The sequence below is a fragment of the Oncorhynchus kisutch genome, linkage group LG16 (genome assembly GCF_002021735.2).
Source record: "Oncorhynchus kisutch isolate 150728-3 linkage group LG16, Okis_V2, whole genome shotgun sequence".
NCBI classification, from domain to species: Eukaryota; Metazoa; Chordata; class Actinopteri; order Salmoniformes; family Salmonidae; genus Oncorhynchus; species Oncorhynchus kisutch.
In genome coordinates this window covers 22,497,113-22,509,212 of record NC_034189.2, presented here as the reverse complement: position 1 = coordinate 22,509,212, position 12,100 = coordinate 22,497,113, and the positions used below count along the sequence as shown (strand labels likewise).

General features: G+C 42.8%; 1 protein-coding gene across 12 annotated transcripts in view; it reads left to right on the top strand.

Annotated features, from left to right (window-relative positions):
- LOC109906505 (adhesion G protein-coupled receptor L3-like) overlaps positions 1–12,100 on the top strand; it is a 346,713-nt gene that overhangs the window by 250,753 nt on the left and 83,860 nt on the right. For all 12 annotated transcript variants that reach the window (XM_031792020.1, XM_031792013.1, XM_031792022.1 and 9 more), the window contains one exon: positions 8,378–8,561. In XM_031792020.1, the coding sequence (XP_031647880.1) occupies positions 8,378–8,561 (184 nt within the window). The remainder of the gene's footprint in view (positions 1–8,377; positions 8,562–12,100) is intronic.

Genomic DNA, 12,100 nt, shown 5'->3' with positions numbered 1-12,100 from the left:
GTGTGTGTGACACAGCGTATGGCTATGTATAAGTGTGTGTGTGTGTGACACAGCGTATGGCTATGTATAAGTGTGTGTGTGTGTGTGTGTGACACAGCGTATGGCTATGTATAAGTGTGTGTGTGTGACACAGCGTATGGCTATGTATAAGTGTGTGTGTGTGTGTGACACAGAGTATGGCTATGTATAAGTGTGTGTGTGTGTGTGTGACACAGAGTATGGCTATGTATAAGTGTGTGTGTGTGACACAGAGTATGGCTATGTATAAGTGTGTGTGTGACACAGCGTATGGCTATGTATAAGTGTGTGTGTGACACAGCGTATGGCTATGTATAAGTGTGTGTGTGACACAGCGTATGGCTATGTATAAGTGTGTGTGTGTGTGTGTGTGTGTGACACAGCGTATGGCTATGTATAAGTGTGTGTGTATGTGTGACACAGCGTATGGCTATGTATAAGTGTGTGTGTGACACAGCGTATGGCTATGTATAAGTGTGTGTGTGTGTGTGACACAGCGTATGGCTATGTATAAGTGTGTGTGTGTGTGTGACACAGCGTATGGCTATGTATAAGTGTGTGTGTGTGTGTGTGACACAGCGTATGGCTATGTATAAGTGTGTGTGTGTGTGTGACACAGCGTATGGCTATGTATAAGTGTGTTGTGTGTGTGTGTGTGTGTGTGTGTGTGTGTGACACAGCGTATGGCTATGTATAAGTGTGTGTGTGTGTGTGTGTGTGACACAGCGTATGGCTATGTATAAGTGTGTGTGTGTGTGTGTGTGTGACACAGCGTATGGCTATGTATAAGTGTGTGTGTGTGTGTGTGTGACACAGCGTATGGCTATGTATAAGTGTGTGTGTGTGTGTGACACAGCGTATGGCTATGTATAAGTGTGTGTGTGTGTGTGTGTGTGACACAGCGTATGGCTATGTATAAGTGTGTGTGTGTGTGTGTGTGTGACACAGCGTATGGCTATGTATAAGTGTGTGTGTGTGTGTGTGTGTGACACAGCGTATGGCTATGTATAAGTGTGTGTGTGTGTGTGTGTGTGTGTGACACAGCGTATGGCTATGTATAAGTGTGTGTGTGTGTGTGTGTGTGACACAGCGTATGGCTATGTATAAGTGTGTGTGTGTGTGTGTGTGTGTGTGACACAGCGTATGGCTATGTATAAGTGTGTGTGTGTGTGTGTGTGTGACACAGCGTATGGCTATGTATAAGTGTGTGTGTGTGTGTGTGTGTGACACAGCGTATGGCTATGTATAAGTGTGTGTGTGTGTGTGTGTGACACAGCGTATGGCTATGTATAAGTGTGTGTGTGTGTGTGTGTGTGTGTGTGTGACACAGCGTATGGCTATGTATAAGTGTGTGTGTGTACGGATTTGTATCAGTTGCCGTTTGCTTATTGTTTTACATGCACTGAGTAGGAAATACATTCTTTATCGATGACACTGTGAGCGTGTGTGTGTGTGTGTATACACATGTTTATGTGCACACTAGTATCTACGTGTGTGTGAGCACAAGGTTGAACCGTGTACATGGCGTCAACGTGCGTCTGACCGTGTTAAACAAAAGGGGAAGGAATCTTGCTCGACGAACTGGAATAAAGGAACATCTACCAGTCTTCCGTATACACAGACTTTGATTGCGCGGCGCTATGGCTTTGAGGGATTTTCATTGATTGAGGAAATTGGGCGTTTTCTCCAACCATAAGCCCTGGTTGTCATCATAAGGGATATAGTGAAGGCATACAAAAGACACCAAGGTAGATGCCTCTCTCTGCAGCACCTGCCTGCACAGACAGAGATGTACACATGCATAGACACACACACACACACACACACCCTCTGTTTTGGAACCAGGCTGAGCACACCATGCGCAATGATCGTTTTCAATAAGTTAAAGACATTATGTTAAATGCTCAACCAGACTTCTCAGGGTGAGAAATAACGTTTTTTTAAATCAAACAAACAGATTATAGCAGTGCGAGGATGGGCTTGGGTGAATTGACTGCCAGTGCACGTCGGAGGGCGCGGATGTTATTGAGATTGGTGATCAGGTATACACCCCCAACTGCTCGTTAGCCCCCACGCTAATGGGCGATTGGGAGAACGGAGCTGGTGTTTGCTCTCTAATGGAGATGAGACGAGCCCGGTTCACCATCTTGATTTAGGGAGTCCATCTTGTTTTATGTGGAGCGGATGACGGCACCATTCGCATGCCGCCGGGTCTATGCGGGACCATTACTGAATAACACCTTAGAAAGAGATTCAAGGGTGTCTGTAGTAGACCAATATTTATAGATACTGTAATTCAACATGTCACATTGTGGAGACGTCTTACTGGAAAGGGTTGAGGATATTGGATCCCAATTTAAGCAAAACGTATCTTTGAAAGCTTCATATTAATTTACTCTCTCGTTTAGTAGTTTGTGAGCAATTGCCTTTGCAGACTACGTCAAAATAGTGTAGAGCATCATGGGTATTGTCAGTAGGTCCTCTTTGGTCCCTTTTTAAAATGATTTGTTAACTTGATTTACTACAAACATTCAGTGCAACCCCCCCCACTCCCCCCCCCCCCCCCAGCCTCTGTTTTCACCATAAAGGATGATGTCCCTATCAGATATGTAAAAGGCTTCTGCTCTTTTATTTCAAACAATCAAAATGGCTCCCAGCTTTCTATCCTCTTTGGTGTATTCAATACTCTCTGGTTTAGTGGCTTAAACACTGCGGTTGTTACTGTGATGACATCCCCTTTGCTTCAAACTAAGGTCAAACGCCTTCTCTTTAAAATGGCCGCCGACACATAACATTTCCAAAGGGAGACGAATTTCTGCTAAGTGTATGTGGAGCGAAGGGATTTATCACATGGTACAACTTTCCTACGCCGTTAAAGAGGACAATTGTATCTTGCGTGCTTGAGTGAAGATCATAGACCAAGAAATCCCGGGAATATTGTTCGGATATTGGGTACTGACCCCTTGTTCAACGTAACCCATTCTCCCCTTCTTTCTCGTATATGGGGGGTAATCTAGTGAACGTGTCACTGCAGAAGACGACCTTAGAAAGGCCGGAAGTGAAGCGTTGCCTTGTCCATGAGATTCTACGCTTTTTATTGCCGGGCAATTTGTTAAAAGATGATGTTAGAATGACCACATAGTCATAAAGACCGTTTCCCCTCTACCCAACCCCCCAACCACCATTCTGTCCTGCAGTTTACTGTCTACCGACTCGACCCTCGCTATGTTATATGGGCCATGTCTGTTCACGGTCAGAGTCCGACCGGGATACGATGAGATCATGGCCATTCAGCGTAAAAGTACCTCTGTCTCAGAGTCGTAAATTCTTAGTTAATTTACCTATAGACCCTTGGACTGCTCATGAAGTGTCTTCCTGCTGTGTTCAGTTAATTTGCAGGGTGAATAGGCTTGACTTGGAGTCGTAGTTGACTTTGTGACGAGGTGCTGTTTGCACATTATTTGACAAGGGAGACAATGTTCATATTGACACTCACCTTTGGATGACCTTTCTTGAGTGTCTGTTTTCCTGTTAGTCTTTGTATTGTGATCTTAACTGTTATCTCATGTATTGTGTGTTTGAAAGCCCCACACATTCACTAGTATAACTGTCGATTGCGGATATAGTAGTAGTGACTTTCAACGTGGCACCGTCATATGATGCCACCTTTCCAACAAGTCAGTTCGTTAAATTTCTGCCCTGCTAGAGCTGCCCCAGTCAACTGTAAGTGCTGTTATTGTGAAGTGGAAATGTCTAGGAGCAACAACGGCTCAGCTGCGAAGTGGTAGGCCGCACAAGCTCACAGAATGGGGCCGCCGAGTGTTGTCCTCGTTGCAACCCTTACTACCGAGTTCCAAACTACCTCTGGAAGCAACGTCAGCACAATAACTGTTCATCGGGAACTTCATGAAATGGGTTTCCATGGCCGAGCAGTCACACACAAGCCTAAGATCACCATGTGCAATGCCAAGCGTCGGCTGCAGTGGTGTAAAGCTCGCCGCCATTGGACTCTGGAGCAGTGGAAACGTGTCCTCTGGAGTGTTGAATGACGCTTCACCATCTGGCAGTCAGACGGACAAATCTGGGTTTAGTGGATGCCAGGAGAACGCTACCTGCCCCAATGCATAGTGGCAACTGTAAAGTTTGGTGGAGGAGTAATAATAGTCTGGGGCTGTTTATCATGGTTTGTGCCCCTTAGTTCCAGTGAAGGGCAGTCTTAATGCTACAGCATACAATGACATTCTAGACGATTCTGTGCCTCCAACTTTGTGGCAACAGTTTGGGGAAGGCCCTTTCCTGTTTCAGCATGACAATGCCCCCATGCACAAAGCGAGGTCCATACAGAAATGGTTTGTCGAGATTGGTGTGGGACAACTTGACTGGCCTGCATAGAGCCCTGACCTCAACCCCAGAAACACCTTTGGGATGAATTGGAGCGCCGACTGACCTCACTAATGCTCTTGTGGCTGATTGGAAGCTTGTCCCTGCGGCAATGTTTCAACATCTAGTGAAAGTCTTCCCAGAGAGTGGAGCCCGTTATAGCAGCAAAGGGGGGACCAACTCCATATTAATGCCCCTTATTTTAGAATGAGATGTTCATGCATTGTATGTTATGTTATTACCATACTATATTGTAGAGGGTGAGAAAGAGGGGTACATATAGATAAGGACCAAATGAAAGACAGAACTCAGAAAGACGGCAACCTCTCCTATATCACAACTGAACATGTTGCAGAAAAAAAGTCAACAAGATATGGGGTGAGAGGAAAAGCGTGTGGAATAAGGAAGTGGAAAGTGAGAAAGTGAGGGCCACTAGTCTGACTCGCGCTCCATCCTTCTTCCATTCTGCTAAGCCGGTGACGGGAGTTTGAGCTCAGCCAGAATCAATTTCCCCGACCTCGAGTTCATTTCATCAATCAGCACACACACCACACGGGCTGACTTGGACCAGTTCCAGGTCACATACTAATACCCACCCCTTCCTTCCCCCTTCATTGGTATAAATGGCCACAGCACGATACATTGGCCCTGTTCAAATCAAGATTGCATCATTCCTTCATCCCTTATTTGGAATTATCACTGGTCTGATATTGATCTGGATTGGTGAAAGCTATGTATTGGAACCTGTGCATTAACCTAGTAGAATTAGATCAGTAACTACTTAAGGAAGGGAGAGGGGGATTAAGGAAGGATGTAATTCACAAGTATTGGAATGGGGCCTTTTTCTTGCCCAGTCAATAGCTTGTCACAACCATAGCATTTGGTGGCGGAGGCTAGCTAGTTGATGATTAGCCTTTCCAGACCAGCAAAGAACCAGAAAGTGTTGGTTTCCCTGGGTGGCTTGGATCTTTCAAGAGAGCAGAGGAAACTGGTGGGGGGGGGGCAGAAACCTAACAGTGGTTGAAAGTTTGGAGCTCTGTGAGCCGAACCAGTGCTTTTGACAGATGGAGAAGCAGCCTGGCTGCAGTAAGGCATCAACACTCCTCTACACCACTACACTGAGTGTGTTGTGCTGCTTGGGTGCATATCCCTCTCTCTCCTCTCCTTCACTCCCCTCCACTCTCCCCTTTGGGAATTAGAGGCTCTCATGAAAAGGGTGTGGGAGTTTGTGTGTGTCATCCCCAGGGATATACCGTCGATCTCAGTTGTCTCTGAAGGCTCCCGGCTGGACGGGTAAACTCACTGCTAAACGTAATTGCTCCAACTTAGTGCCTTCAGAAAGTATTCAGACCCCTTTACTTTTTCCACATTTTGTTGTGTTACAGCTTGTAATCAATATTTATTAAATGTATATTTTGTGTCACTGATCTAGACATCGTACTCCATAATGTCAGTGTGGGGAAAAAATAATATTGAATCCATTTTGAATTCAGGGTGTAACACAACAAAATACAACATAAGTCAAGGGTTATCAATACTTTCTGAAGGCACTGTATATATTTATTCCCCAACATCATTAAACTTACTTGAAACACTCTTCATGAAGTCTTATACACTGTTGACGTTGAATAATTATGACTCGTGATACCCGTCCAAGTAATCCAGATTTATATTCGTAATTGATTGATTCTCTATTATGTCCACAGATAAGCATCATAACCCCATATTAAGCAGCTAAGCCCTGTCAAAATGTGACTTCCTGATTCAAAATTAGGGGCTTTATACTTGAATCCGCACTCCAATCAATGCCCTATCATTTCTGAGTATCCCTATCCAAAACACGACTTTATGTCGCTTTGACTTGCAAATGCTACCCTATTATGTGCCATACCCAAAGACTGCAACTAATTCAGTGGCTTAACACAAAATGATGAGTTTATCATGTTGTTGATGGATCCAGCATGTAATCTCTGGAAGAACAAATTGCATACTAGATAGACTTCATAACATCCTAGAAATATGTCCTATATGTCCAAGCGTTCTACTGTCTTTCTTCTACGTGATTTTCATTCATCACTTGGCTTTCGTCGACTGTATGTACTGTACCTGAAACTGTCCAAGCGACATTTTGTGGATGGTCCAACACTTCATTCTGCACATCCACCCATCTAACACACAGCCACTGATGATTCATTCTTTCAATATTTAAACCAGACCTGGCGAAGGGGAAAATATGTCAGTGCCGCAGAGAAAGAGCTCCTTAATTGAGAGCGAATCAACCTCACCGTCTCCGTTGATGTCAAAAGGTGCGATTGGCTGGAGATAATGAATAATTACATCAAAGTTGGATGCCTGCCTGCCTGCCTTTAAAAAAAGCCTTTAAAAAATGACAGCATCTGTGCGCTGAGGAGTGTGGAAAAGCCAGATGCTTCTATTTGATATTCCCTTCATCGCAGCCTGCTACGAAGTTGAATACGATCACCACTCTTCCTCTTCCAGAGATACTCTAGTCTAGCTGCCATTCAGTCCAAAACTGAGACAGTTTGAGGCTGATAACTCTTGTGTGTGTGGATTGTAATGTCTATAATGTTTATAGAATTACTTCATTGTAATCAGTTGAATTCTGCAGGGCAGCTCCCATGTGCTGTTATCGAATTGCATTGCCTGAGGTTTCGTCCCCCAGGTGCTCTGATATCATCTTCGAAAACTCCTATTCTCTTTCATAGTCCATTGATCAAAAACAGAACCTGCTGTGGCTGCGGGGATCACACCAAGGTATTGCCATATGAGGCGTTGGAGGAGATTGTTCTCCCCCCTCTTAAAGGGCTTAATGTTTCTCCCTCAGACTCTCGTGCATTTACGATCAAGCGCGGCTTCCATCTTTGCAAACGAGGATAAGTAAATTGGCCTTTGAAGTTGTGGGATATCAGAAGAGGCTGTGATGATTTCTTTAAAATTCATATTTTGTTCCCACTCTTTTCGGTGCTTTTTTGAAAACCACTGTTCAATAGTCCTTGTCAATGTTGGATTATTATGTTTTGAGATGAAAGAGCAACTGTGAATGCTGTGCATTCATGGATAAGCGTTTTATTTTCAGTTATGATTATGCATTTTCTTCTGTTGCATCAGAGGGATAGAATGGTTCAGCTTGACCAATTAATATCCTATTCAAATGTCTTGCCATCGGCATTTCTACATCTTTAATTGCTCTAAATTGTTCATCTTCTCCGGAGAATGCTCTCTTTTCTTTCTCCCTGGTTTATTGGTTTCTGACTGTTAATTTATTGTGGGATTAGGGAAAACATAATTGAGGTTAAACAATATTAATAGACAATAGTGTTCCTCAGAGAGTGGTCGTCCTGAGGAGCCGAAAACAAAACAACCTGTACGCTATTGGCTGCCTGTACTGAATAATATATTAGGATTATTTCAAAGTATTCTGTTTCATTGTAATTGTATGCATGTGATACTGTATTATGGCGCAATGTGGGGATTATTGGGGCTGAATACATTCATGGGACATTCATGGAAATGCATCAGCCACAGCCTGGCTTTCACCTGTTCAATTATTTAGATAATGTCATTGTTTCTCTTGGAAACATAAGAATTACCATTGCCTGTTTGTCTACACGTATTCACCTTAGCGCGATGTTGCTATGCCCTATTTGAGATGACTTTCTCGAAAATCTCTGGTAATATCTAACATCTCCCAAGATCCTGCAAACATCTGTGACTAACCTTCCGTAATATTTCTTCCTCTAGAAAAGTCCGGGCATAACTGAATTGACATCCCTAATAACCTGTTAACTACCACTTTTTTTTTTAAATGGCCATATATTTATCACTGGTGATAGTACAGTCTGAAGGGCTTCCATAACCCATACTGATCCCTTGCCTTGCTACCTCCATACTGATGCTCTGGTTGCTTAGTCCCCTCCACTATCTTCATGTCAGTAACTCTCCATGTTGTCTGGTGCAGGCCATGGTGGAGACCGTGAACAACCTGCTTCAGCCCCAGGCCCAGTCGGCGTGGAGGGACCTGAGCACCGGGGAGCAGCTGAGAGCAGCCACCATGCTGCTGGATACGGTGGAGCAGGGGGCCTTCATCCTGGCCGACAACCTGCTCAAGACGGACATTGTGCAGGAGAACACAAACAACATCCGTGAGTACAGACTTACAGCTTTACACACACACACACACACACACACACACACACACACACACACACACACACATACACACACACACACACATACACACACAGCGATAGAACTGATTGGTGTGGTAAAAAGAGAAATCTTCAGGCACTTATATGTACACTGGTGAAGACGAGATGATCTGTCAACCTGCCAAAACATGATTACTAGGATGTGTAAGAAATACAATTGACTGAATGTTTTGCAAACCTTTTCATAGACATCGTAGGACAGTGTGATCGCAAATGTTGTCTCATCTCGTGATACCTAATATACTTCTGGAGTATATACTTCTGGAATATATACTTCTGGAATATATAACATTGGTCCCATATGACTTGGTTTACTTATTTTCAGCACAACAAAAATATTGAACCTTATTTACAGTGACGGCCTACCAAAAGGCAAAAGGTCCTCTGTGGGGACGGGGGCTGGGATTAAAAACACAAATATAAGACAAAACACACATCACGACAAGAGAGACAACACTACATAAAGAGAGACCTAAAGACAGCAACATAGCATGTCAGAAACACATGACAACACAGCATGGTAGCAACACCACATGACAACAGCATGGTAGTAACACAACATGGTAATAGCACAAAACATGGTACATACATTATTGAGCACAGACAACAGCACAAAGGGCAAGAAGGTAGAGACAACAATACATCACGCGAAGCAGCCACAACTGTCAGAGTGTCCATTATTGAGTCTTTGAATTAATAGGGAATAGCAAAGCGTATTTCGCAAAGCAAGATGGAGCGTGGCCTTTGCAACGCAGTGATTGTAGGTTTGATTCCCGCTGGGGCCACCCATACCAAAATGTATTTATGCACGCACTTTTGACAAAAGTGTCTGCTTAATGTCATGTATTATATTATAATGTTACAAGATATGCAGAGAGCTTTTTGATTATTTTAAATGATAAAAGATTAGATTTTTATTAGAATTGATTAGAATTTTGTTCAAGGCAAAGCCAGCAGGAAATGTGTCTCATCTCAAAGAACAGTGGCTGTTGTCTAATCACATCTGGTTAAACAGATTACTACATTTTCAGCCTCGCCTCCAATTGCCATTAATATTAGCATTAGCCATCCTAATGTGATTATTCTGGTCGTCCAAGGGGAACCAGTTGGGACAAACTAAATTCCTGTATGATCGTGCTGCGTCTTGGTAAACAGAGGGTAAGCGAGAGGGCTTTGCTATTCCCGATATAGTGCACTTCTTTTGACCAGAGCCCTATGAGCCCTCTTCAAAAGTAGTGCACTACACAAGGAATGCCATTGGAGATGCAGCCACAGTCTTAGTGATCATTGTTTGAGCTTAGTTTAATGAGGGGGCCAATTCTAAGTGACTGTATTCAAGTTCATTCAGAACCTGAATGTGATAATAGGAAATACTGTAGAACGACTTATCCACTGGTTGTTCCATACGCCTAACGGAGGCAAGATGGATATTGATGTAGTACTATTTAACTACTCTATATTGCTGTTGTATAGCTATTTAGAGGACCAAATGGCACGATGCATCAATTTTAACTATGAAACAGAAAGCGTATGTGTTGGAACACAATAACAGTTTATTTTAATAACGTCAAAATAAACAACACCCTACCCCGACCACCTACCCCGACCACCAAGATGCACGGTCAAGACGCGAGTCAAATTATGAATACATCAGTAGCCTCAGTAGCCTAAACATCATTATTAGCGCCAAGTGGCCTTGATAAATAGTGAAACTCTGCAAAAAAGCAATAATTGCATTATAATGAATGTAAGGGCTCCATTTCCAGCTGGCGTTAAGGCGGCACTAGTGCCAAACACGTTAGTTTGACATTTTCCAGCCCATAACGCCACGTTTGACAAAGGTTCAACAAACTACCTGTCTTATATCAACTCGCTAGTGCTCAGATGGGCAGGGTTTAAATATTTGTGTGTGTGTGTGTCCTTAAATACATGATCCAAAGTGGTGATTTCAGGCAGCACTGAAATTTAGACCAACCAAAACATCGTTTTAGCTGTAACGCAGTGGGTTATGGCATGAATTTTGACAGCAGAAATGTGCACTGCCCATTTCAAATCAAGTCGAATCAAATTGTATTTGTCACATACACATGGTTAGCAGATGCGAGTGTAGCGAAATGCCGTGGGCATGGAACAAGAGTAACCTTATGTGCTTTTGGTGCAGGTATACTTTGTATTTAGAAACATAAACAAATGTTTTGTTGTATTTTATTCAAAACCAAGCATATCATCCCCTCCTCTCAATGAAGTTTTTTTCCCCCTTCTTTAAAAAAAAATCTGCCCAATACAATTGCGAAGTAGTCAAGACTGACGATAAAGGGTTTTGCTCCTGAGACAGTTTGGAAATACATCCTAATCGCCAAAGCTTTATTAAAAGATCAAGTTTGAGAGGAGTAAAACAGGGAGCTTTGTATCTATGCACTGTCGGCAGGCCCACATTATTTTAGCCATGCAGGCCCTGTTCTGGACGTGCGTAAAACCTCCATGATGTAGGCTAAGTGCCCATTATGAAATGAAGAGATGAGAACCTCCTGAATACCAGTGAACCTCGTGTTTACCTGTAAAAAAAACTTGCTTGCTTTCCGTTTCATATGTTAAAATCCCAATCCCTCCCTTTGGCCTACTATAACAAAGGCTGGTTCAACAGCAGTGTGTCTTTTTTGTATTTTTTATGATATCATTACATTTGGCAATATTATTATTATTTTTATTTTTTTACTGATTGCTTGTTTTTCGTTACATTTTATTACAACCAAACTTATTAGAATGATACACCTTCCTGGTTTTATGGCGACAACGCACTTGCAATGCAACTTCTGGAGATGTGTGAATGCCACCTGTAAGATGCTTCCGTGTATGTTCATTAAACACAGGCCTATTTGGGAGCAGTATAACAGTGAGTGGACGTTCTCCCTTTCTATTTCTATTGGATATTTGTCCAGCCTCTGTGAAACGTTTGGATGTGCGTTAAACCCTCCATAGTCTGCGTTGTTTCAATAGTAACTGCCCACAGGGAGAAATGGTGTCATAGTGTGACACAGCCTATTTAAAACAAGTTCATTGTGCTTATTTCTTCTCTTTTTAGGCCTTATGCATAATTTATTTAATCTTGTTTATTGACGATTTTTGGCCTGTCAATGCTCAGCCATAATGCAATGTACAGTAGGCCTAGCCCCTATATCATTTTGAATGCTATTGAAGCCATGCAATTATTTGTAGACTGCAAATGGTTTCAAGTGAAGGTATTTGGCAAAGATGGGTCTCCACTTTGTTATATCATTTCTGGAAGCCATTTAACGAACTGTAATGGACTAACATTGGAATTGGAGTTGATTCCAAGGCAGTACTGTACATGAAAGAACGTAAATACACAAGTTGAAGCAACCACATATTTAGCCATGGAGAATGTTCTGATTGGCCAGTGAGGGGCCTCGACACACCCACAACATGTTTATTCATCAAACCCAGCCCTTTGG